This window comes from Chinchilla lanigera, unplaced genomic scaffold, assembly GCF_000276665.1.
Source record: "Chinchilla lanigera isolate Chin_1 unplaced genomic scaffold, ChiLan1.0 scaffold00132, whole genome shotgun sequence".
NCBI lineage: Eukaryota > Metazoa > Chordata > Mammalia > Rodentia > Chinchillidae > Chinchilla > Chinchilla lanigera.
In genome coordinates this window covers 1463509-1491417 of record NW_004955533.1, presented here as the reverse complement: position 1 = coordinate 1491417, position 27909 = coordinate 1463509, and the positions used below count along the sequence as shown (strand labels likewise).

At 46.2% G+C, this 27909-nt stretch overlaps 1 protein-coding gene across 6 annotated transcripts in view; it reads right to left on the bottom strand.

Annotated features, from left to right (window-relative positions):
- Window positions 1-2376: 2376 nt before the first annotated feature.
- Herc2 (HECT and RLD domain containing E3 ubiquitin protein ligase 2) overlaps window positions 2377-27909 on the bottom strand; it is a 184367-nt gene continuing 158834 nt past the window's right edge. For all 6 annotated transcript variants that reach the window (XM_013507678.1, XM_005410402.2, XM_013507680.1 and 3 more), the window contains 12 exons: window positions 26880-26971; window positions 26542-26681; window positions 13426-13613; window positions 12535-12732; window positions 11064-11147; window positions 7696-7837; window positions 7373-7567; window positions 6577-6689; window positions 5728-5918; window positions 4725-4830; window positions 4183-4395; window positions 2377-2996 (listed from right to left, as the gene is read on the bottom strand). In XM_013507678.1, the coding sequence (XP_013363132.1) occupies window positions 2724-2996; window positions 4183-4395; window positions 4725-4830; window positions 5728-5918; window positions 6577-6689; window positions 7373-7567; window positions 7696-7837; window positions 11064-11147; window positions 12535-12732; window positions 13426-13613; window positions 26542-26681; window positions 26880-26971 (1935 nt within the window). In that variant the 3' untranslated portion in view covers window positions 2377-2723. The remainder of the gene's footprint in view (window positions 2997-4182; window positions 4396-4724; window positions 4831-5727; window positions 5919-6576; window positions 6690-7372; window positions 7568-7695; window positions 7838-11063; window positions 11148-12534; window positions 12733-13425; window positions 13614-26541; window positions 26682-26879; window positions 26972-27909) is intronic.

Genomic DNA, 27909 nt, shown 5'->3' with positions numbered 1-27909 from the left:
TGCTGACTCCTCAAAAAACTAAAACTGGCAGCTCCACTCAACTCAGCTATTTCCTGTCTTGTTATCTGCCCGAATGAATTAAAAGCACCACACCACAGCAATATATGCATACTCATGTTTATAGCAGTACCGTTTGTAATAGCTGCATCTTGCCAACAACCCAAATTCCCATCAACATATGAATGGATAAAGAAGATGTGGGGGTTTTTTATACAATGTAGTATTAGCCGTAAAGAATGATAAACTTGGGACATTTCTAGCTAAATGTATGGATCTTGAGACCACACTCAAGGGAAATGTATCAAACACATTTGTAAACATTGCATTGTTTCTCTGGTGTAAGAAACCCAAAGTGCATATAAAGACCAAAACATGTAATAGATATTGTGAAGTAAGGAAAAACTGTTCAAATGGGAAGAGGAAACACAGAGAAGGGAAGGAGGGGAAGGAAAAGAATGGAAACAGCTTTTTTAAATAAGGAGGGGAAGAGCGACTGAAGGGAGGGCAGGGGGAAAAAGAATAAAGATATATCATGTATGGGTATAAATTCTCTTATCATGAATGTGATCAGTATGTGTATCTGTACGTACCAATACAATCTGATTTAAAAAAAAAAAAAAAAAACTAGCCTCATACATAGGTAGTTGGGGAGGAGGGACTTCTTAGATACTAGGGAGGGACTTGAAAACCCCAGGTAAGACTTTAAGAACCACAGTTCTAAACACACACTAGCCAGCCCCCTGATGCTGAAGTCGGCCACATGCCTAGCTCAGGCCAAAAGGAACATGGGTAGGGGTGGCAGTGAAGCTCGGAGCCTTCTTTCACTCAGCTGTCACAACTGTGACATGCCTGAGCCTGGAAGAGAGGCCTATGAAGCAGAGCCCTGCTGTACCCCAAGTCCAGAACCAACCAGCCAAGCCAGGTGCATGAGAAACACTGTTCCCTACACATCATGGACTCTGGGGACACTTGTTATGCACCAAAAGCTGACTGATAACAAAGAATTCGTGATTATAAAATAATACCACTCAGCTCACAGAAATGTTGAGCCGCAGGGGAAACAGGAGTAAGCACGGCATTAACCAATTCGATCAAGTATAATTTCCTTCTTTCATTTCCTACACCAGTGTTGAACTTCATGTCCTTGAATAAAGAAACTGTCTCCTAACATGAAACACAAATTCTCAGTGGGTGTGTAGCACACACCTGTGAGGCAGGAGGATGGTGAGTTCAAGCCAGTCTGGGCAATTCAAAGGAGACTTAGGGAGACCCTATCTCAACATAAAAATTGAAATAAAAAATGGCTGGGGTCAAAGGGCAGCACAGGTCACGCAGCTCAGTGCAAAGGCCCTGGATTCAACACACAATATCCCCATCACACAAAGAAAAACACAAATGCTCAGTCAGGTACCATTCACCTCAAGCTCCAGTGCATGAGGCCTGCCAGCTAGCTTTTACAGAGCATTTCCTGTTCTTCCCTCTGTAGGAGTTTGCCACACAGGAAGCTCAAATCCACCAGGTGTGGTGGTGCACACCTGTAATCCCAGTACTTGGGAGGCTGAGGCAGGATTACTTTTGAGTTCGAGGTCAGCATGGGCTACACAGTGAGGTCAAGGCCAGCCTGAACTGCACAGTGAAACCCTGTCTCAACAAAATTAAAACAAAGCAGCAGCACAAATCATACTGGCCAAGGACATCTGTGACCCAGGCCAACAGGGATGTATGATACCCAAGCGTGGTGGCACACACCTGTAATCCCAGCACTCAGGAGGCTGAGGCAGAGGGTTGCTATGAGTTCAAGGCCAGCCTGAACTACATAATGAGACCATTTCTGAAACAACAAAAAAGGTCTGCGTGAATGAACCATGGGCTAAGAAGTCAGAGAAGAGGTCCCTGAGCCTCTTGGGTCCCGACGACTATTCCTCTTGGAACGCCCATCGTTCTGAGGATCACTTCTTTGCCACTGAGTTTGTTAAGACTAGACTGGCTTAACTCCTGAGGTATCAAAGACCAGGGTTTACTTTCTGGTTCTAGTCCATATAGCAGTGCTCTGTAACTGGGTAAGAAAGCTCAGCCTGCACTTTTGTGGCAGATGTTTTATTTATAAGGAATTAAAATTTCAGCATATACATGGCACAAACATTATATATAATATGCTTTCCGTGATAGAAGGTACACCTGTGAAGAAGGGGCAATAAAACAGCCTTTTTAGTTCTGGTTTAAATAATATCTGGATGCATTCAAATAATACTGGGCATTTAATGTCTAAAAAGCTTTTAATAAACAAGTTCAGAGTAAAATCAGTTGAAATATGTATATATGATTTAACTGTTACACAGCATTTTCAATATACAACAAGATGATGCACGACACCTGAAAGGAAGGAAAAGAGAATCTATTGCACCCACAGTGAAAAGGCTTTATTTGTTTTGGGGACACTGCAATTCAGTATTTATATAAACATTTACACACTTTAGTAAACACAGTCTTACATGTAATGCAGCATTATGGGGTGAAAAGACCCTTCAAAGTCTCAAAAGGAACATCAAGAGCCCACATGATGTTCCACGTGCACAGGCTGATTCCCACTGTTACTCCATCACTCTGATCGCAGCGGTCAGGATCCTCCTTCCTCCCTGCCGAGGACGCGTGCTTCTCAACGGATCCAGCAGCCACTTCTCACCTGAACAGCGTCGTGTGGCTTCAGGATGGCTCGCTCCGCCTCAGTGCCCTGTTAAATAATCTTGCGTGGAATCGGAAGCAAACGAGTCCACGTCCTCATTGTCCGAGTCGTCGCTGCTGTCGTCGGCAGCCGGCTCTCCCGTGAGGGCGATGCGGGCATAGTCATCCGTGTCTATGGATTTGCAGAAGTGGATGGCATACTTCAGCTTCTCCTCCAGCACCTGCCTGCAGGAGTACCTGGGCAGCTTCAGCAGGAAGAAGCAGGTGTAGGACTCAGGAAGGAAGTGGTCAGGAGGGTTGTATTTATCTAACACCTATTGCCAGAAACATGAGATCATCAGAGACTACGTACAAGAACAGGTAAAACTGCAAATCTATTTCACTGTGTTCATCAGACTTGCTTTTCAGAAAAATCTTATTTTTGGCTATGAATAACAAAACATCAGAACACAGATTCTAGCCAATTTTAGAAATAAAAAAGAGTAACTGATTCCTAGGACTTACCTGTTGTGAAAAACAGCAATTGCTGACATTATTTTCTAGTCAGTCCTATGAAGGGGTCCAGCGGGAGGGCAGCACCAGCGCCCCCCCAGCACAGGAGGAGTCCCGCCCGGCCGGCTGGCTCTGGCCTGGAGTGGGACTCAGCTGGAACCTGAGCCCATGACAAAGCTCCCAGGAGCCCACCTGCCCATGTTTGGGCACTCCAGAGTAAGGTATGAGGAGGCAGCAAGAATTATGGGTAAAATCGAGCAACTACTACTGTTTGAGCAGAAAACTACATGTGCTCTCAGAGATGCTCCTGAAAGACCACTCCTGGCCAGGGGTGCAGCCAGCCTGTGCCGGCGAACATGTGTAAGGGTACCAGGAAAGTGGGTCCTCTGCTTGGTCCAGCCTCCCACTCTATACTGCTGCCAGGGCCTCAGGCAGAGAGGGCAGTGTTAATCCTTTCCTTCTCAGTGGCTGCAAGGTAAACTGGACTTGTTTCTGACCACCGGACCACTGAGTAGGACCCAATGTAGAAACTTGTTTTCAACTTGATGAGCAGCCTCATTTTTCTGTTAGTAACATACTTAGTGATTAAGCTGATGCAACCAGAGCATCAAACCAACGCTCGATATAATGTGTGCATTCAAATCCTAGAATATGCTGACATAACAGCAGTATGGCTGGACGTGGTGGCACACACCTGTAATCCCAGCACTTGGAAGGCTGAAGCAGGAGGATTACCACAAGTGCAAGGCCTGCCCAGGCTACAAGGGGAGTTCAAGAACAGCCTGAACTATACAGTGAGACCCTAACTCTGTGCTCTGGTGAAAGATCAAAATCCAAGATCTATGATGAAATCTGAGCCTTCAAGTCAGAGAAGTTGGATGTTTTCCACTTTCATTTCCATAAAGAAACAAGAGACTTGCTTTCAATCTACTGCACGGTCATGTGCAAGGGGCACACTACCTCAGTTGCTGTCAGCCCATGCCCCCATAGGCCCAGGGAAGAGCCCACCTGGATGACGAAGTCTCTGCCCCGGAAGTCAGCGATGGTCCGGGGCAACCGAGTCCGGCCCCACACAAAGCGAAGGAAGAGGGAACGCTCTGTGTTGGAGAAAGACTCCATCACCTCCCAGAACCACTGGATCAGGGACGCGGAAGGCTCCACCCCTTTGTACGTAGCCACCGACTTTAAGAGATGCAGGGGGATGTCTGGGCTGCCACACACCTGCAGAAAGACACTCCCATCAGGACTGGCTGGCGCCTCTGGCACTTGTTATTTTCTAAGAGTTGACCCTGTTTTTCTCTATGAAGGGCTGTTCGCAGTTGAGAGAAGGCCCCAGGGAAGGCCCCGGGTGGACACAAACACAGTCCTGAACTAGAAGCTCATGTACCCTGAGCAGGAAAGGACACACACTTACTGTGACTTCATTTAACACCATGGACACCTTACACCTTGAAATGCAAGGATTTCACTAAGAAATTAACTAGTGATCCTGATAAATGTGCCACTATACGAAAGGCATTTGACGGGCAGCTTTACAGAAGATAGCATACCATCGTCTCCAGTTCGTATCCAGTGAACAAAGAAAGAAGGGGGACTGGCACCACGCGGGCCATCCCCTCCCGAACAGCAGCCACCTGCTCATCAAATTCGTGGAGCCTGAAAGAAAAAGCTTGCGTTACCCTTCTATCTTTAGTGGCGCTGACTGCTCTGCTAACACCATGCCTACCCTGCCACACCGCTGCCTCCTGCATCACCGCTGGGAACAAGCTGAGAGCAGTGCCTTCAGGTAACAAAGGTGCGCACTTGTAGCCCTGGCACAAGTGAGCTCCTCATGACTCTGAGTTCATCTAGATTATGGCACACAATGTAACTTCAGTGACCGAGGACTGCTGCACACACTCCCAGACACCATTCTCAACATCTGCAGGGAACCCAGCAAGGAGTCAGAATGCGACTCTGCAGGATCAAGGAGGGTGAGAAGCCCACCTATGGCCCCAGGCCCGGCCCCAGGCCCTGTGCACCCTCAGGGCAGACACTGTTCCTGGCACTTGTGACTAAAACGAGGCTCCGAGGCAGACAGAACACCTGCCAGGACCACCCCCAACCACAGCCCAGCCAGTGAAGCCACCAGGAATGCAGGCCCTGGACAAGCCACCTTGCAAGCCTCCGACAGCACCACTGAGCAGCAGGAGCAGCAGCATCAACTGGCCACGTCCCACCTGAGGGGCACAGTGAAGGCATGCGCTGACACACACTCACCCCGTCCTTACAGCACTGAACAAGCAAGCAGAGGGACACCCCGCTCCCGCAGGGCAGTCTGCTAACACAGCGTGCTTGCTTCAGTCTCCCACTGTCAGCCAGAATACTTCAACTAGAATAACTTTACTTTGACTCCTGCTTATTTTGTGACCACAATCAGCAGAAGGTAAAGGCAAATCCGTTAGCGTTTTTGCTATATATGACACTTCTTATAGAATGGAGATATCCAAGCATCTATTTTCTGCAATGTCTGCTATTTAGTAAATCAAAGCAATCAAGGAGATGACCACAAACCTATAGTTTATTGCCAGCCGGACATACTCTGCGCGGTTGTCCAGGGTGATGTGTGTGTACTTAGAGCTCAGCTGGATGTCCTGGCCGCTGGCACTTGGCACTGTGAAGGGCAGGCTCATGGCCTCAAACTCCTCTGAGGTGGCTTCATTGTCACGGATGTACATGAGCCCAGGGATGAAATCTTTATCCACCTTCAAGGAGAAAGAATTCGTGTGCTGAATGCAGGTTTTCCTGTATCGCAGACCACAGGCCGCCCCAAACCCAGCCAAGCATGGTGGGCACTGGCCTGCCTCGGGTACGCCTGGAGGATGCAAGCGTGTGGCACACAAGGAGAAACAAAAGCAAGCTACAAAACGCCCTTCTCAAGGAGATGAGGAAGTAACTCGCAGTTCAACAGAGCTCTTAAAACTAAGCGTAATTCACTCGAACTCTCCCACTTGTCCCCAAAGCTGCCTGTCATCTGTTTCTCCTTCCCCATCTTCAAATACATTGTCTTCTTTTATTAAAAAAATAAAGATAATAGTAATAACAGCAACTGCCTGATGACAACCCTCCTGAAGCCATTCATGAGCAGCACGACAGCCACACGGAGGGCCTGGCTGTGGCCGCCGCGTCAGGTCCTGCTCTGTGAGCCTGAGGTGTGCGTGGTCAGCACAGGCTGAGCTCTGCACAGGAAGCTGAGTGACCCTCCTCGGCTGATGAGCCACGCCAGCCACAGAGCGCCACACAGGTGTCTACCGCCTTCTGGACGTTCTCTGTAACTGGAAAGTGGCTGGCTGTGAGTCCGCTGGACACCCAGAAGACTTGCCCCTAGCAAGACTGCAGTTCCCCCACCGCCCAGGCTGTCACCTCGCTGAGGTCTGCGATGGTGAGGCTCATCCCAGCCAGCTGCTTCCACACCGGTTCAGCAAGGTTGAGGCTCAGAGGGCTCCCGGTTCGGATGGCGATGCCCAGCAACACTCCTGATCATGAAAACGTAAGAGACAGAAGATACTTGCCGTGGATGGCAGTGGGCTTCTCGTTCACTCGAACAGGCCACGGAGCACCTGCTCTGCATTGAGGCCCCCGTGCCTTTTAAACCAACATCACCCCAACTCAGCGGCCTAAGTCCACCCCTAAAACACGGTGCCCTCTTCTAAATTCATAATTTACTTTGCTTCCCACTAATTCCTCATGGTCCTTCCACATGTAAGATTAAGTACAATAAAGTGATTCTCATTCCTCTGAAGGCCAAGGAGAGCTGGAGCTTCTCCAAGAAGGTGGGTGCTCTGCCGGGGAGAAACCATGGGCCACCAGAGACAGGAGTCCTCTAAACAGACTCACACAGAACAGAGAGACCAGGGAACCAGCCCATTGCCAAGACCACCCGGGGCTCACCCGATTCTGAGCTTCAGATACATTTAGAATGCACAGATACAGTATTTCTGATCTTCTGAGTGCCAGAAGAAGCCTCCAGTGTGACTGGAAGTCCTGCCAGGCCTGTGCATCCTCGCAGCTGCGTGTGAGTGCCACGCTCCTGAAGGCTCACCGTTACAAAGCCCTAAAGTGAGGCAGGCTCAACACCACCTCCTCACTTCCACAATATCAGGGAGTCACAAGGCGATTATGAGAAAACATTCAGAGAGCAGACAGCAAGAAGGCCCACCCAGAAAGCGGAACATGCTGCTGTGCACGAGCGCCTTGGCGGCCGGGTTGAAGAGGTAGCAGTCACGGTTGGCCCCGGACTCGTCCCTCCCATTGGGGGTCACGATGAGAAGAGGGGTGAGTCCGTTCTGTAGCTCCTCACAGATCTCTGCTATGGACTCGCTGTAGCCACCTCCACAGTCATCCACAGACTCGCCTGGAGGGAGGACACAGTGTGTGTAGGCCACCACCAAGGCCAGCGCCTGCCCCGCTGCTCATGTGCCCTCTGCCTGGGGTCTGCCTTCCTGGCAGCTGCAGGCTCTCCCAAATACGACAGGTTCTCACCCACAAACTTGACCTTCCAGACGCGGTGAGGGAGGAGGAGGCTGTCAGGACTAAAGGAGCTCATTTTGGCGCACATCTGCCCAAAGACGGACTTCGTGCCGTCAGGGCCGGCCAACCCGCCTTTACTTCTTGAGCGCTTGACCTGGACAGGAGGGAAGAGAACAAGTGGCTGCTGCAGCGCGAGCCCACAGGGGGACGCACCTGCGGAGAAGGACGCCAGCTCCTCAAGCCGCGCGCTCACCCCCACTGGCTGCCAGGTGCCCCCGCACTCTCTGCGTCTGTAGGATGCGAATGATTCCCACATGTAGAGCAGCGTAAGCAGAGCCACAGGCAATGGTACACACCCCTCATGCGGACACATCTCTGTGAGCACCAGTGGAGACAGAGGACTCAGCCATCTAACCCAGCGCCTCATTCCCTCCGAGCCTTCGTCCGGCTCCACAGCTGACTCTCCTCCCTCTCCCATGCCACGAGCCTCGAAGGACCTGAGGTATCCTTCACATCTTACTCAGGCGCCAGCAAGTGTGTGGGGAGGCCGTGTGCAGAGGCCCGACGTGGGTGCTGCCCAGACACCAGTGACCACGGCCCCTCGCCTCACTCAGCACAGCACACCCAGGACTGGTGGTGTCTACACACGCCTCCCAACAGTGACCCCAGGGACCACACTGTACACACAGGGCAAGGGAGGCCCGCGCCTCCACCAGCGACCCCCACCTCCCGGCCACAGCCCCCACGGAGCTCCAGAAGCAGCCTCTTCCTGTGGGCTGGGGTGGGCTCAGTGCTCAGATTCAGACAGAATATGCTCTCAGCCAGGACAGTCGTCCTCTCTTACTCGTCAGCTGTGCCAGCTCTGGGCCGTGGCAGCTCTCCCACACGCACGTCCACCTTCTGTGTTCACAGCTCTCCCCCTAAGACTTGGACTGAGCCAGTGTGGACTCGGCTCTTCCTACAGTGCTCAGCCCTGGCTGTGCTTCAGAACCACCTGGGAAGCTTAGTCTAAGAGGATGACACACGAAAAGCTGAAGAAAAAATAGTATTTTTATATTGACTTTTCCTGTGAAGCCCTCACCACCTTAAACTTATTTTAAGTGAGTTCTAGGTTGAGTTTAAACAGTCTAAATTCTCCTTACAGCATAAGGATCACAGTCAAGACTAAAAATATAAGAATGACAAAAACTCAGACGAATTCTAGCTCTTAGGAGGCTGAGGGCAGGAGGATTTCAAATTCAAGGCCAGCCCAGGCTATTCAGTGAGACCCTGTCTCCAAATACCAATTTAAAAAGGGCCAGGGACATATCTGTTGGTAAGGGGCTTGCCAACATGTACAAGGCTGTGGGTTCAAGGCCCTATGTTAAAAAAAAATAGTTTCCTAGAAAAAGAACTTTCCTCTGAAGCACACCCTGAGCTGTCTCCTCTTCATCGCTACCTGCTCTTTAAGCCACGCATCACTCCCAGGAGACTGAGCTACAGAAAGCGAAAGGAGTGTGTCCAGGTGTCACAGCTTCCTGCTCAACCACTGTGCTTCTCCCCTGTTGGCGGAACCAACTCGCAGAGGGCACCTAACCTTGGTTTCTCCCAGAACAACAGCCACGGGACACACGGCTTCCACACTAGGAGAAAAGCCTGCTCTGCTCAACCAGTGGAGACGCCACGCTGCTGCTCCAGCTCAGCGCCAGTAGCCTGTGTTCACCTTGGACTCACTGCAAGCTTCCCTCATGCTCTTCTTTTAGTCAAAGGTGCTTCTATTTCTACATTTGGAGACCCCCTGGTTTCAGGAGAGGCCACCACCCTGAGCTGCGGCTGCCTGGCTGTGGTGCCCTGAGCTACAGCAGCCCTCGCGGTCAGTCCACATCCACACCGCCTGCCTCTGCAAAGCCCGGCGGAATCTGCCATTTATCCAGCGTGCTCTTCCAAACATGCAGTGCACATTGTTGTAACACAAGGCTGGGGATGTGAAGACAAGAAGGAAAGGAGGACTCATGAAAACAAGACGAGAGAAACACAGAAGCACGTGCCCAGCCTGGAGAGACAGTCGAGGCTTCATGATGCCTTCCAGCCTTGGAGCCCAAGTGCGTGCCCAGGCCCCGCCTGAGGAGCGTGTGTCTGCTGAGGCCAGCACTGGCCCAGGAATGCTCCAGTGTTCACACTAGATGATGCGTTACTCACTGGCTTTCCTTAACTTCTAAAGTTTACAAATGATCATCCAAGGTGGGGAAATAAAAGCTTTTTTATGAACATAATTAAACCACCCATTTATCTGTGGAACTGGCTGACTCTGATAATCTATTACTCTGACGTTAGTGGAGAGACCAGTTCTACCAATGTGGTCACATGCGCTATCCAACAAAGGACAAGAGTTTGATGTCTTAATTCAAAATGCCCTCCAGTGTAACTCTGAAAAAAATTTCTAGTCATGGAAGCAACATCAGGGTAAAAATCATGTGTTAATAAAAAGATTCAGAAACAAAGGATTTGTTCTTCGTGGCTCTGTTTCCGATCCAAAGCCAGTTTCATTTGTGCATTAAATGTCAAATGCCACCCACTATCACCATCAGTCACTGGGATTCCTCTTTATTTTTAACGTATTTTTTACACTGTAGGTCTCCATATACATGGCAGCAGTACAGATTCAGAAGTGCCCTACTTCTCCTTGCTTCTGAGACAGCCCTGGTGATTCTGGCCTATGCAAACCCGAGAGCAAGGGAGAGTGGGAGCCCCGCAGGCATGTGAACTGTCACAGTCTGTAACTGACTATGCACCGAAGGCTGTGGCCACTCACTTGTCTGAACTTAAAGTGGTGACTGGAGATGCCCGGTACAGCCCTACCTGTATCAGAGAAAGGGGGCAGTCTTCTAGCCCCACTGGAAGGCTCCCCCAGAGGAAGCTCGGCACAGCCCTCAGCAAGAGAGCAGCAGACAGCTGTGAAACACAGGGGACCTCACAGAATCTGAGAGTACAGCACAGGAGATGGGGTGCACGAAGTGGACATAAAGCACGTTCCAAAGAGTAATCCAGCTCTGCTTGTAACAAACGTCCATCCCTCCACACACACAAATGGCACGGGAGCAGTTACCGCATGCAGTGGGAACAGGGCTGATATCTGCTCTTCCCTTTTTTGCTTCTCTACATTTATGCTTTTGGGTTATCTGAAAGGAGTCATTCTCCTGACATAAAGAAGAGCATTTACATTCCTATCAGGAAGCCTCAGCATCACAGAACCACATGCACAGGAAGTGCCACCGAGGAAGGCAGCGCTTGCTGTGTGAAGTCCGGGCACAAGGAGGGGGACTTTGGGCACTCTCTTCCTCCGCACCACCAAAGCACCACTTCAGACACGGTCGCACTGGGCGAGCAGCTTCACACATTACCTGGATTCGGTTCAACTCCACGACAGGCCCATGCTGACGATCTCGCACCATAGTTGCTTGCACTACTTTTCTGAAAGCTGCCTCCTAAAATGTGTCCAACAGATAAAATTTAGAATCTGATCAAGAAAGCATCAACCAACAAAGAAATCGTGTCACTGTTTTAACTTCTCCAGTTCTTCAAAGTCAGACTGCAGAAGAGAAGGCTCACGGCCGTCTCCCAGGTGGTGAGGCCACAGAGGAGCAGCCCAGCACTGCTGTGCACGGGCCGAGGCATGGCCCCGGGGAGAGCTAGACAAGGCACAGACAGGGCCGGGGCCTGTGCGCACCTCTCTGGCTCAGGGCTACAAGGCCAGGTTCCCCGCCAAATCACAGGTCCACTAACCACGCCACAAAGCAGCAATGGGTCAAGGAGTCCGTGGGTCTGGCCAGACCAGAGAGAGAACGTGCTGCATCCACACACTGCGACACTGTGTGCCCATAGTAAAGGTAGACAGCACTCAGGCGCAGGCACTCCACCACCGGGAGGGAGAGGATCGCAGGGGCACCCAAGGAGAAAGGTTCCTGTCCACATTTCCTCCTGCTCCCACCAACAGAGAAAGGCTCTCATCCTCAAACAGAACCCTCAGCACTACGGCACCCTCAGGCGCACATCCAAGACACTTATACCCGTCTTGTTCAACACAAACTGTTCTAGCCAAATGGAAATAAAGCCAATCCTAAAAAAACACCCGTCTGGACAGGACTCCACATCATTTAAACTTCACTACAGCATTAAGAACAGATCATATTCTTTGACAAAAAATGTATCAGAGTCACAGACTCTTTAGGATTAGAGAGATCCTCAATGCACCTTCTACACTTTTTCTCCTACACAAAGATCCCTCTGCTATGAATCATTTCATCAAGTTCCTTGACAAGATACATGACAACTTCCAATATTGGGGACCCTGTGACTTCCGTCAGGATTCCATTTCTAGAAAGATCTAATTATTACAAATGTCAATGGGTCAAGACCTGCCTGTGACTTTCAGATTCTCATCCTAATTCTCCCCTTGCCCTCAGTTATAATTGTTGCTGGGCAAGGATTCCACCTCATACACCCTGGCAGGGTTTCTGTCTAAGCCATCTGTAACTCTTGGTACCCTCTGCTGGGCAGCCCTGGAGAAGCAATCACCGGAGTCAGTGTGGGACTTGCCATGAAGCCTGGAGGGCAGGCAGAGAGCTAGTGATGAGCAAAGCCTCCATCCATCCTTTTGGGGTGGTGGGACAAAAAGATTACCAGGAAAGAATGTAGCACCATACTATTCATTTTTAATATAAACTCCAAAAAGGAAGACATGGCCGTCTGATTTTTCATATATATAGTCTAAGTACTCAGGCTAGCACAGTCAACAGGCAATGAATACTTGCTAAGAGAGATGGATTAGTCTACATCTCAGGATCGCTTATGTAAAGATTTCTACAAAAATACCTTTCCCTGGGAAATCAGAATCCCCCGAAGAGTGTCAAACCCAACAGAAGGTCCAAGTCCAGTTTCGTCGAGAGAGCCCTCCAGGTCAAACATGGGAATACAGGGGCAGAAGAGCTCTGAGATGTGATGTAGCAGCAGCAGCCGGTTCCTCAGGGCAATTATAGGGATTTCTTGCAAATGATTATACTCCATGGGAACCTGAAACATTTAAACTATGCTCTGTCAACTGAGCTATCAAGTACCCAGAAAAGCCACAGTTTTTAAACAGATTCTACAGGAAGAAAAAAAAAAAAAACAAAAAAAAACCTCTCCCCCAGAACAGAAGCACTAAAATTTCTGTGTTTGGTTTGCAAAGCTTGTTTTGAATAACACTCTGGAGAGTTTGAATGAGCCACGTAATATAAAACAAGATGAACAACAGAAGTAATAGTTAACAGAAATATATTTACTAAGAAACATGTAAGCCAGGCATGTGGCATACGAGTAATCCCAACAGTGTGAGAGGCTGAGGCAACAGGATCACAAGTTTGAGCCCCACCCTGGGCAATTCAGTGACATGTGTGATCCTGTCTCACAATAAAAAAGGGCACGGGATGCAGCTCGGTACAAAGGCCTGAGTTAAACAAAGAAACAAAAAACCCAACTCATATGAGACACGTACTACAAAATAAATTTCTGTAGTTTATGAGATGAGAAAGTGACACATGGACACACATATGATGCTGACACACATATGATGCCAGCATCAGTACTGAAGTGTTAAAGGCACGTTTATGCTATGAGCCTGAACATATAAAAGTAAGCATGTGTGGCTGCACGTGCATGCAATACGCAGGGCCTAACTCTGTCACCAAGCACTCCTTCCTCACCATCCACTCCACCAGGACTCACCTGTGCAGGGAGCTTGCCAGCACTGGCAGGCTTGCTGGTCGACCAGGCAAGGGTATGTGCAGAACCACAGGCCACACGGTTGACTTTCTTACCCTGCAGAGTGGCTACCAAGCGAGGCCTCTGGATGGCATTTGTTGTTCCATCTCCTAGCTGTCCCTCATCATTGTCACCCCACGTATAAACCTCACCTAAATGGAGGAAATGCAAAAAAAAAGAAAGAACGAAAACTGGATACAGGACCAGTGAGCCCACAAGTGCCAGTGTCTTCCTGTCAGTGTCGCCGTTCACTGCCCTTCTACTCAGTGCTGGCAATCACCTCCCTCAATACCAGCTTCACGCGTGGTCTGGCTGCGAACACAACTTACCACACACCAGAAGAGCACAGTACATCTTCTGGGATCGCACAGCCCTAGCCAGCCAATATGTTTTCTCTGGATGGCCAGGAAAGGCACAAGACTTCAGTAATTCTCTATAAGAAGTAACATCAGTGTAATATCCCCAACAACCCAACTTGTTCTTGCATATTGAACCGGACGGAAAGTCAGTCCTCAAAGAACCAACTCCAGTGTTTAACATACATGTAATTCTTTATACATATTTACTCTTTACGTTTATTTCTATGTCTATAGAGGTCCTATTCACAGTAGCACCCCCAGTCTCAGGTCAGAGCATAGGCGTCATCCCAGGTTTCCCTTGCCACACTGATGACTCCTTTCCTTCTTGGCACACCTGGATCCTACTACCCCGTTCTCCCTCACACGACGGTTAGCCGCTTCTATGCGTAACCAGGGCCCCATCACTGTTCCCTTTCTCCTCTCCCCTGTACTACAGCCACACAGCGCTGAGCTGACCCCACTGGGCTACAGCGGGTGTGGGGATACCCTCACTCTCAAACTCAGTAACTCCTTCGGCTGTGCTCACCTCTGCAGAGAGAACCCCCTCGATTTGTTCGTGGTGGGTGCCTACTCAATGGCTTTAGGCCTGAGCTACTGAGTAAGTAAGCACACTGCTCGTGATTACAGGGACTCAAGCATTACAGAGCTGTGCTTGCTGGCTGCAAGGCACTCTGGGGAGGCTAAGGACCTGATGAGACTCATCAGTGGGCGGCTCCAGAGGACACGAATCTCTTCTCTACCCTAATCAGCAGTGACTCAACCTTATAATACTTTTATAGTAGGTTCCAGTGTGAAAAAAGTATGATGATCCTGGTGAACAGCAAATCTGGTGTCTACAAGATGAATAACTACACAAAGAACATACATACACATTCCCTGATTCTAAGCAATGAAGTCTAGGGCACAGGGACCCCAACAGCAATGAGACATTATCACCTGGGGTTTGTCCTCTAACTTTCTCCTTTAAAGACACCAGTCCTCCTTAGGAAAATGGCTAATTCTAGGCTTGAGGCACAGAGAGAACAGAAGCAGAGATCACCCTGAGTGCCAAAGGAAAGGAGTACTCACTGCCAGAGACGGAGCAAAAGGAAATCAAGCTAGCCAAAGGCCTTTAACACTTCAGTACTGATGCTAGTCAGCATCATCTGTGCATCCATGTGTCACCTTCTCATCTCATATACTACACAAATTTGTTTTGTAGTACATGTCTCACATGAGTTGGGGTTTTGTTTCTTTGATGCTTTCAAGCATCAAAGTAAGCAGTGGAGAGTTAAGTACAGCCTGTTGCATGCACTAGGGAACCATGAACCCACTCATAGGTGAACGGATGAGAAAAGTCACTTAGATACGTTCAGAATGCTCTTCCCACACAGCAATTACAAAAGCTGTACGCAGTGGCAAAGCCTGAAGACACCACCTTAAGTGGCTGGAGTCCATGTTAGGAGTGCACCCAGGAAGAGGGAATGACTGTGAATGAGGAGGTTCAGGCTGACAAAGAGGGATCCTATTCAGCGGGGGGGATCTCTGAAAGAGGTGTTGGGAAATCTACACAGCACAGAGAATCAGAGGCAACACAGAAAAAGTGGTGAGCGACTTGCAGTGGCCCCCAGACACAGGTCGGAGCCCGACTCTGCAAGCTGCGGCGAAGGCAGGGGGCGCTGTCAGGTGCACCCCACAGTCCACCTCAGCAGAGAGCCGCACCTCACACACACTGGGGATCCGTTCAGGAGTTTGGCCCGGGAGCCACTCGCCCTGCAAGGCAAGCCAGCTCCAGGGAAGGAAGTCCACACAGTGCCAAGCAGTCTCTCAGACTGCAATGGCTGAGGGTCCTCACAAGGGGGTTCCCGCTGCTGGGGATGAACTGCTCTGGGAAGCAAAAGGCTTGGGACAGTTCAAACCCGGGCTCCCTGCGGCTCCCCACCACACTGGCACTGCACAGATCAGTGCTGGCTGGGCAAGGACTCTGACACAGGCTGTGGAGAAGAGTGGCAAGTCACCAGCTTGTCTCTGTAGGCCTGCCTGCTCCCCCCTACACGCTGAAGCATCCTGGGTACAAGCAGTGCTTCAATCTCCACCCCACTCCTGGATACACGACTTCCCTGGCATGGCACACGTAACACTGAGGCTTTACCGAGACAACTTGGATGTCTGCCACACCCTGCCACGTGGGCACATGGGAAGGCTCTGACTGAATGGTCCATCTAAGGCAGAAGTCGGCAGGTGGAGAGGCTCCCACCTGGACACTCACCACCTCTACCTGGCACAGGCTGAGGCCAACGCACTGAGTGTGCAGCTGGCCTGCACGCACACGGGAACCAGCACTATCAGTGAGTTGCAGGTGGACATTGCCACCTTCCTGGGCACACAGAGCATCTGGGGCAAAGAACACAGGCCAGGAAGAGGCCTCTACCCCAGCCCTTCAGCCACGAAGAAGCCTCTGACTGGTTTCTCCCCCTCTCGTTCTTGCTTTTTAGTTACCTACTCTATTTTTTACTTCATTATATTCTTAAAACTTCCACCAGGCACAGTGGCACATGACTGTGATCCAAGCACTCAAGAGGCTGAGGCAGGAGGATCACTGTGAGTCTGAGGCCAGCCTGCACTACATAATTGATTTCAAGGCCAGCCTGAACTGCACAGTCATACCCTGTCTCAAAAAACAAAATAAAACAAAACTTCCTTCACATTTTTTGTATCATACTTTAAAAGGACCTTTTCTCTCTTTTTTCTACGATCTTCTTTTTACTGTTATCATGATCCATTTTGCTTTTATTACTTCGTAACTTTTTAGGCTTATTCTACATTATTTGGATCCTTTGTAGCTCACTGACATAAAATTGTGGTATTTCTGACAGGACCGTCCCTATATTCCCTAACTGATTTATCATCAATCTATTGTTTACTATTTCTACTTTTCTATATTTTTCATTCTTTTTCTTCTTAAGTCTTTTTTCCTATACTATAATTCGATAGAACACCAACCTCCATTCCTCACCTTCCTTTTCCTCTTTTCTCAGCAATTATTTTACCTTGTTTTCTTTTTTTTTTGAGACAGTCTCACTATTTATTTAGTTCAATTTTACTAATTTCATGATCAATTTTACTAATTTTAACTGATTTACTAATTTTAACAGTCTAACACTTTGACCTCTTTCCTTCCTTCGTTAGTGCTATGATTATGGTAGTTCTTGAAGGATTGTTTCTGTGTTTTATCACCGTTTTACCTTTTGCTGTGGCTGTTCATGCTGTTCATCTCCTTCCCCTGAGCAGTCCCAGGGACCACGCCTAGCACAGTCAGTGGGTGGACTGCTGCAAACCTTTGCCTACAATCCCCTTGGGAACAAATGCATCTTACTCTAGCCACAACCTAGTCTAGCTCCAACTTTAGAGGGTACGTCAACCTAAGGAACAAAAAGATAAAAATCCACCAACCACACAGCCACCAGGCACTACTGAGGACAGCCTGGAGTGGTCCTGCTCCGCACACATCCCCACAGCAAGAGCAGAGAGAAACAATACATTGTTGTGGACACTGCAGCTATAAGGGCTTCAGGATACATAACTCCAGTACCTTTGCAGATAATACACTGATGACAAGACTGAAGGTGTAATCACAAGGACAGCACTCCACATACTTTACTGTCTATAACACACTTGCATGATTAGCAGAGGGACCCCCACCCTGCAAGTCACACAGCACACACTTTATCAAGTCCTAATCACAGGCAGAGAAGTCACAGGGCAATTACACTGCTAAGTCCAGACAGAATTAGTTAAAACACCTCTCAACAAATCAGTAGTCTAGGGCACAGCATCAAGAGAAGATGACTCCCCAAGGCCCTGCCCTAAGAGTGGCAGACATACGCATGCCAACAGATGCACAGATCTCAATGCAGAAATGTAAGAAACAATTAACAAGGTGATATAGTTCCTCCAAAAGACAACATGTCCACAGCAATGGTTTCCAATGACAAAATAGCAAACAATTCAAAGGGAACAATTATAAAACTGGTCAGTGAGGACCTCTGAGAAGATGGCGGAGCTCTCCAAGATTTGAAATGCGACACTGGAAAATAACAACTTGGGGAAAGAAAGGAGAGCAGTGGATCCCTGGAAACCAGGAGGGACCTAATGGGAAATTGGAGCCTACAGAGAAACTGAAGAGGCAAACCACAATACAGAAAAAGGGAGGGACAATCAGCACTTTTCTCCCTGGTTCCTGGCTCACAGTGTGAGAAAGGAAGATCGAATCTATAGACACAATGAAAGCGGCAACTCCAGAGTCCTCCAGGGAGAAATGCACCAGAGCAGGGAGTGTTGTACACTACAGCAGGCAGTGAGGGGCTCCAGTTCAAGCAACTGCTGTGCCCCTGGAAAGTACACTTGGTCAGGCACCGTTTTAGGGAGGGGCCAATTGAGCCTGGGGTTCAGAGAAGCTGCGGGTTGGCTTCATGTCAGGGTTCCCACAGTTAAACTACCACAGTGACAAGCATGGTGAGGAACCATCATAGCAGACGTCCACAGTTAGGGTGCTGTGGGCAGGCCAGCTAGAGAGCCCCAGAGTGTTATATGCTCAATGACTGAGGCCGCAAACTCGTGACCAGACATCAGGTGCAGCCTGAACTTCTGTGGGTTTGAAAGTCCCAAAAGCAACTCCCCACCGACCCTATCTCCAGCATGGGTCTGGGCTCGACTGCCTCCTTTGCCTGCCAGCAAGAGCAGTCACCCCTAAAATAAACACTGCCACCACTGCACACACGCCGAAAGAGAGCCATGCTAGAAACCACACAGAAGCTTCGTTCTACTTTTTTAAGATTGTGTTTATTTTCACTGACTGTATTAGTTTCTTTGTGAGGGTGAACATATCTGTAGTTTTTTTTGCTTTGTCCCTCTTTTTATTTTTTCATTTATTCTTTCTTTCCTGTTTTCTTCACCAGTTTCCCCCACCCCCAGTACTGGGAATCGAACTCACAATGTTGCGCTTGCGAGGCAGGCGCTGTGCTGCTAAGCTAAATCCCCAGCCCCTTCACCAGTTTTTTAAACTTGAGTAATCTTCCTCTGTCCTTCAGCCTTGCTTCTAATTTTTTTCTTTTATTTCTCTATTCTTTCCTCTTCTCCCTTTTAATTTTCTCCCCTTAGGGTAACATTGCTATATTGAGTGCATATTTACTGTGTATAATCTTCTCATTTGTCTTAGATTTTGTTATGTAACTATAAATATTATACACAGGGTTAAAAGTAGCAAACTATTAGTTATCACAGTTTGTCTTTTTCAGTCTATGTTTGATGCTGCTACTTTAGCCAAGGTGACATAATTGCTGTGATCAATTGATTTTCCTTGTAGGACAATCCCTGCAAAGTCTAGGGTAAATAAATAATACTACAGTCCAATACCAAAGAACTATACTCCAGGTCAAACAGGCTGTACCAACTCATCCTTAAGAAATAGAGGAGGCAGGATCCTGGAGAGACTCAAAGGCCAAAAGCCAGCTAAGTCTAGAAGACATCTCTGAAAAGTAGTCATTTCCTAAAGAGGTCTCAATACTAGCAATGAAGCTACCTACCATAGGCAATTTATGGGCATCAATGCAGAAAACAAATAAAAATGAAAAAACACAGAAGCAAGATGCAACACCTCTCCTCCAGCTGGCCCAAGGCAAATCCAAGAGGCACTGAAGTAGACGAAATCAAAATCCACCCAGCTGAACTTTCTGAAATGGTACCACTGAAAGTAACAAAGCAAATGAATGAGTCTCTATTAAAAACACAAAACACCAGAATTACACAGATAATTAAAGAGGTGATGACCATAATAAAGGACATGGCTACAGAATCTAGAGTAGAAACAGATAAAAACAAGCGAGGACCTTAGGACAATGATGCAAATAATGACTGTCCAATATAGGAAAGAATTAGGTTCCATAAAACAGATTCAAATAGATACCCAGGAGATTAAAAATGCTATTGAAAGTATGTACAGGATAATTAGCCAATGGGAATACAGAATATCAGATCTAGAAAACAGGGTTATAGTTAGCAATAATCAAATGAAATACTTCTTAAAAACAGCAAGGGACCATGAAAAATCAATCTAATACCTGCTAGATGGTGCGAAGCAGAGTCACAGAAGATGAACTGGAATCAATGAAAAATCAAAAGAAGCACGAAGGGCATAAAAATCCTGTTCACAGAAGTAGGAGCAGAAAACTTAACAAGTAAGGAAAAAAGAATCTGACATACTGGTAAGTAAGATATCTAGAACTCCAATTAGCTACAATGAGAAAAAAAAAACACCATGGCATATAATAGTCAAGATCCCAGAAATATGACACACAAACTGAACATTAAAAGCTGAGAGAGAAAAGAAACAAATCACTTACAAATGAAAACCCAACAGAATCACAGCAGATTTCTCAACACAAAGTCTTCAGTCAAGAAGAACTTGAAGTATTACAAGCCCTATAAGAAAACAGCCACTAATCCAGATTGATGTACCCTGCAAAAGTATCTTTCAAAATTGATGAAGTAAGATACTTCCATGACAAAAAACACCTGAAGAAATTCATGACCACCAAACCAGCACTCCAAGAATGGGGAAGGATATTCTAGAAAAAGACAATGAAGACAATTCCAAGAATACCAACAAAATGAATCTACTTAATCGCAGGCAGGGCAACTGCTTTAATTGCCTGCCTTGCATGCAATTAAACAGAAGGGCAAAAAAGGGAATCAACAACAAGAAAATAATATGTTGACAAAAACAAGTCAATTCCCATCAGTTATAACCATCAAGAGAAACAGACGGGCAGGCGGATCAGGAAGCAGCACCCAACAGCACGCTGCATGTAAGAAACGTCCAACTCAAAAAGAAATGCGCAGGCTGGAAGTTAAAGGGCGCAAAGCAGTATTCCACGTGACAGGAACCTACAAAAAAGCAGCAGGAGCTACTGTATTTGCACACAAAATGTGACTTCAAACTAAGACTGATCAGGAGAGACAAAGAAGGTCACTATACAACTTGTTAAGGGAACAATCTACAAGGAAGAGAGAAAAACAAACAAACAAAAAATACATATATATATAAATTATAATGGAAGACCCTCAGTACTCCCCTGTCACAAACAGATCAACTAGACAAAAAAAAAAACAAAAATCAGAGCTGAACCAAACCTTTTAACAAATGGTCTTAGAAGATATCTATAGAGTGTTCCACTCAACAACACAACATACATTCTTCTCAGCAGCACATAGAACTTTCTTTAAAATAGACATACTAGAGCTGGGTATTTAGCTCAGAGGCACAGTGCCTGCCTGGCAAGCACAAGGTCATGAGTTCGATTCCTGGTATTGGGGGGAAAAGAAAATAGACATACTAATTCACACAACATGCTTATGTAAATGCAAAGGAACTGAATGAAATTATCCCATGTCTATTGTCAGACCATAGTGCAATGAAATTGGAAATCAATGGCAAAAGAAACCACAAAAGCTACATAAACAGATGAAAGTTAAGTAACACCTTCCTGAACAACAAATGGGTCATAGATAAAACTAAAGAAATTAGACAATTTCCACAATTAAACTATAATGTCAATAGATATATCGAAACTTACGAGACACAATGAAAGTAGTCCTAGGAGGGAAATTTATAGCAGTAAATTCCTACATCAGAAAAGACTGAGTGCAAATAAATAACCTAATGTTGAGCCTTAAGCTTCTAGAAAAAGAAGAGCAAGTTAAGCCTGAAGCTCATACAAGAAATCATAAGAATCAGAGCAGAAATTAATGCAACTAAGAAAACAATATAGATAATCAATGAATTAAAGAGTTGGTTCTTTGAAAGATTAAATAAAATAGACAAACTCTCAGCCAACTTTAGCAAAAGCAGGAAAGAAAAGACCCAAATTCATGTAATTAGGAATGGAAAGGATGAGATCACAACAGATCCTGCTGAAAATCAGATCATTACTACTTACTTGGAGAACCTACACTCTAATAAAATAGAAAATCCAGGTGAAAAAGACAGATTATAGACACATATGATCTATAAAAGCTGAATCAAGAATATATAAAATTCTAAATAATCAATATCAGGCAAATAATCCAAATATCCAAATATCATCCAATGATCCAAATATCAGGCAATAAAACTAAAGAAGTAAATTTTTTAAAAACTACAAACAAAAACCTAGGTACCAATGGATTAACTGCTGAACGTTATGAGAACTTCAGAAAAGATCTAATGCCACCACTCTTCAAACTCTCTAATGAAATTGAAAGGAAAGCAATACTACCAAATTCATTTCTAGAAGCAACCATTACCCTAAAACCAAAACCAGAGAAGGATCCAACCAAAAAAGAGGGCTACAAGCCAATCTCCCATGCAGAACAGCCAAAGACATTCTAGTGCTTCTCTTTCAGGACGAATCTCCAAATCTTTCCAAACACTTCCCACAAGCCATTTCCAAAGGCTTCTGAGCCACATGGTCAGATGCAATCACAGCAACAACTCCACTCCTGGTACCAAATTGTCTTAGTTATTTTTCTCTCATTGCTCGGACAAAATACTTGATGCCTAAAATTAAAGAAGGAAAGGTTTACTTATCTCACAGTTTGTAGCAGTTTCAGTCCATACTCAGCTGGCTCCAAGGCAGAGTGGCACATGGCAGAGGGCAATAGTTCATGGCAGTGGAAGGCAGCAAAAGCAACAAGAGCACACGGGGAGGAGTAGCAGCAAGCAGCCTCTTTCCCTCCCTTACACTGTATGCAGACTACCTGCCCCAGGGCAGGTGTAGCACTCGCACCCATAATCCCAGCATTGGACCATGGATCAATCATAAACTCTAGAAGCCCACCCCATGACTGCATTAGGCATTGGGGGACACCCAGACACAAACCATAACAGACACACAAGTTTAAACATCGCATTGTTTCTCTTGTATGAGAAACCGAAAGGGTAAATAAAGAAGAAAACGGAGGACAGACACTGGCAAGTAGAAAGAACATGTACAAGTGGGAAGGGGAACAAGGGAAGAGTGAGGGAGAAGACAAGGAAGGGAAAAGGGATTTAAAAAACAGAATGGCCAGGCATGGTGGTACACACCTATTATACCAGCACTTGGGAGGCTGAGGCAGGAGAACTGCTGTGAGTTCAAGGCCAGCTTGGGCTACCAAAGTAAGTTCAAGGCCAGCATGAACTGCATAGCAGAAAACCTGCCTCAAAAAGACAAAAAACAAAGAATGAAAGGAAGAAAATGGGAACAAAGCTTCTTCCTTTTTTTTTTTTGGTCCCCCGCCCCCCAGGTATGGTCAATCAAACTCACAACCTTGCGCTTGCCAGGCAGGCACTGTGCTACTGAGCTAAATCCCCAGCCCCCGGAACAAAGCTTCTGTAAATAGAGAGGGGAAGAAATATTGAAGGGAGGGGAAGTGAACGGGGAAAAAAAGAATTAAGCTATATTAAGCACAGGTGCAAATTACCAATGATAAATGTGAGTACTATGTATGGCAATTATGTACTAATAAAAAAAATTTTTTTAAAGCTGGACTGGTGGTGGTGCACACCTATAATCCCAGTACTTGGGAGGCTGAGGCAGGAGGGCCACTGCAAGTTCAAGGTCAGCTTGCGCTCCAAAGTAAGCTCAAGGCTAACCTGAACTACATAATGAAGCTGTGTCTCAAAATGACCAAAAAAAAAAAAAAAAAAAAAAAAAAAAAAAAATTAAATCCTTATAAAAAAAGGTCAATGACCTCAAAGAGGATACAAATAAAGAAGTGAATGAAATAAAGATGACAGCTCAAAATATGAATAAGCATTTCAGCAGAGACAGATTCTGGAAATAAAACAAACAAAACAGACATCCTAGAAATGGAAAGCTGGATAAATCAAATTTAAGAACTCAGATGGCTTATAGCATATGGAAGACAGAAAAAATGTCATGGCTTAACAATAAGGTAGGCATTATCACATTCAGACAGTAATACAGAAAAAAAATAAATTGAAAAATTATGAACAAAAAATTGGCAAACCTCTAGGACATGACTAAAAGACAACGTTTTTGACTTGTTGGAATAGATAAAGAGATGAAAACTAAATGCATAGAAAATCTACTCAGTGAAATAATAGAAACTTTCCTAAATCTTGAAAAAGTATGCATAACCAGGTAGAGAAGGACTTTAGAGCCCCAAACAAGACTAGAACAAAAAGAATACTGAAAGATATTCTAGATAAAAATGTCAAATCACTTACAAAGTCAAACATATCTGAATAACAGCAGATTTCTCAGCAAAAACTGAGGGCCAGAAAGGCACAGAATGATGTATTACAAGGTCTGAAAGAAAGTAAGTGCCAACCTAGATTACTGTATCCAGTGAATCTATCCTTCAGAATTGAAGGAGAAATAACACATTTTGAGATAAGGATAAGAATCACATGATCATCTCAATGGATGCAGAAAAGGTCGCTGATTAAATTTAACATCCTTTCATAATAAAAGCTCTGGAGAAAACAGGTACAGAAGGATCTTACCTCGACATATATGGCCTTTATAGAACATCATACTGAATGAAATAAAGCCGAATGTATTTCCTCTAAAATCAAAAATGAGACACGGTTGTCCACTGTCTCCACCTCTGCTCACTACAGTATCTGATTAGCCACAGCAATGAGGTAAGAGAAAGAAATAAAGCAGATACGAACAGGAAAAGAAAAAGTCAGATTATTTATAAACAGTATGAACCTTTACTTAGAAGACCCTAAAAACTCTACCAGCCAACTGTGGTGATACATGCCTGTAATCCTCACACTTGGGATGCTGAAGCAGGATTGCCATGAGTTTGAGGTCAGCCAGAGCTACATAGGAAATTCAAGACCAGCCTGATCTCTATAGCAAGACACACTGTCTCAAAAAAAACCCACAAACCTACCAGAAGCCTTTTAGGTATGATAAATAAATTCAACAGGACGTAAAAATCAATAGCTTTGTTATATACCAATCACAAATCTGCAGAGCAAGAAGTCAGGAAATTAATTCCATTCACAGTAACTCCAAAATAAAATGCCTAGAATCAACCTAACCAGAGATAAAGAATCTGTACAAGAGAAATTATAGACCACTGAAAGAAAGAAACTGAAAAAGACACCAGAAAGACTCTCCATGTTCATGGATCAGCAGAACAAATACTGTTAATATGGCCATACTACTGAAAGTGATCTATAGAGTCAATGCAATCCCCATCAAAGTACCTGTGACCTTCAAAGAACTACAAAAAAATTCCTAAAATTCATAAAGAAACATACAAGACCCAGGACTGGCTAAGGAAATTCTGAACAAAAAAGGTAATGCCAGCTGACTTCAAAGCACACTGCCCAGCCACAGTAACCAAACAGACACAGACCCGCGGAATAGGATGGAAGACACAGAAACGTCCCACACAACTACAACCATCTGATCAGACAAAAGAGTTAAAAAATATGGTAGAGAAGAGACAGCCTCTTTAACAAGTAATGCTGAGAAACTGGATACCAATCTGTAAAAACTGAAACTAGACCCTATCTCTCATCCTATACAAAAATCACTTCAAAATGGACAAAAGACCTAAGAACTGAAACTTTAAAACTGCTGAAACATAGGATCAGGCTGGCCTTGAATTTACTATGTAGCTCTGGCTGGCCTCAAACTCATGGCAATCCTGCTTTAGCCCCCCAGCTTGAAATCATAAGCACAGGCAAAGGCCTTCTCAAAAGGATTCTAAGAGCACAAGAAGTAACAGAGTTGACAAAGGGGACTACATCAGATTACAAAGCTTTTACACAGCAAAGGAAATCATAACTGACAGAGTAAAGACCTACAGAATGGAAGAAAATCTTTTCCAGGTACTCTTTTGACAAAGGATCAATATCCAGAATATATTAAGAACTGAAAAAAAACAAAGCAATTAACTCAATTAATAATGGGCCAATGAACAGACACTTCTGAAGAAAAGAAATACAAATAGCTGAACATACACTAAGTACATGAAAAAACATTCGCCTTTAGCCATCTGGGAAATGCAAATCAAAACTGAGATTGCATTCACTCCAATCGGGATGGCTATCACCAAGAATACAAAACAAGAAAGGCTGGTGAGAATGCCTGGGGAAAAGCAACCATTACTACACTGTCAGTGGAAACGTAAATTAGCATAGCCACTAGGGAAATCCATATGGTAGTTCAAGAAACTCAAAACAGAGTCACAGTTTGATCCACCTGTATCATCTCTTGATATATCCCTGAAAGACTCAGTCAGCACACTATACGGACACCAGCTCACCCACCAGCTCCACCCTACTGCAACCCAGTGTGTAACAGCTGAACTCATCCCAGAGGAAAGCAGGTCTCAGCAGGGTCACAGTGTACACATAGCACACGGAGTCAGGCGCATGACCAAGCCTAAGACCCAGATCCCAGCTGGGGACCGTTCTGCAGCAGGTTTGTGTGAGGACCACACTGCAGTCAGCTCTGTTAGCGCTTTCCTTACAGCCACCCAACAGTCTCCATTCACAGGTGTAACACCCACGGCTGAAGACAATGGGCCTAAACTCTGCCTACCAATGGAGCCTCAGCACACAGCACACAGCACAAGCCCCTAGTACCGCTTCCCTCTTTACAACAGAATTATCCCCGAACAGCCCTCTCAGATTTACAGCCCTCAGTCCTGAAACACTGGGCCTCTGACGTACCATCCTCTGTGCAGCACACACAATGCAAGGAGCCAGTGGCAATGGCAATGACTTTCTTCCCCTGAAGTCCCTGGACCTGTCGAGGTCTTCGAACGTGGTCATCGGATCCGTGGCCCAGCCTGTGATAATCACCTTTGCCCCTGCACACAAAGACAGCATGTAACTCCAAAATGAAGGATATCTTGTCCCCACTCTGCCACCATCCTGGTGCAAGCCCTGAACACCTGGATGCAAAAAAGTCTGCTGCAGGGAAGTTATACTCCAGTCTATTGAAGGGTGGTTAATATACGTTCAATTAAAAATATTATTTTGGTGGGATTAAATAAACAGAAGCTTACCAAGTATAAACAGCTCCAGATTTGGTAAGAGCAACAGAAAACTGGGACCCACATTCCACTTTAACCACTCCAAGGCCAGTGAGAGAATCAATCTAGAGAGAGGAAAGTCCAATTAGATGAACTCCATCAAGATCACTGCTGACTACTGCAACCACACTGAGATTTAACCATTTCCAGCAGAAACTCTGAAAACCCGTAAGAGTATTTAGTAAGGGTTAGGGATATAGCTCAGCAGTGTAAGTGCCTGCCTGGAAAGCACAAGGTCCTGAGTTCAATCCCCAGTGTGTACACACACACACACACACAGAGTGTATTTCATAAAACTCAAAATCATATTCTACTTAACCAACGCACTCTCAAGAAGCGAACAGGGGCAGTGACTGGCGGCAGGTACGCTGGCAACGGAACCCAGCGCAGGTCACCAGTAAGGGGACACTTCACAAGGGAAGCTGCAATCCTCCCCTCAAGATGGAAGTGGAGGCACAATCCCTAGTCCTCTCTCAGACCCTAAGCTCCACAGGAAGGGGGCAACAGGCAACAGAGGACGGGGTGGCGGGGGCACCTGGGTCTTGTCCACTTGTCTGAGGCAGCCGAGTTCCTGTGCTCTCAGTAGTGCAGGCCTGCCCTGAGCCTCCCCTACCACACACCTGGCGCCCAACCCTCCACTCCGCACTCACTTTCCTCCTGATCACTTCTCCTTACCCAATAGGCGCTGCTCTTATTTTCTCTGTGAGCGTCCTAACACTTGTGTTCTTGTATTTAATCTGAATTAACAATTCATTCTCTTAGTCTCTCCCACCGCCAGGCCCATCATTATGGTTAACTACTTCCTCCTCCAGCCTGTCTAGTGTTCAGCAAGTCTTCCTTGGCCAAGAAAGAGCACACAGAATAGATTTTCATAAATGTGGAAACCCTTTGTAATGCACAATGTGGCTGCAAAACCATCTACCTGTACTAGATGAGATGAAAGGGGAGCCACTGAACATTATCAGTGGGCCTAGAGGACGAACTTTAATCTTATTTAAATTCA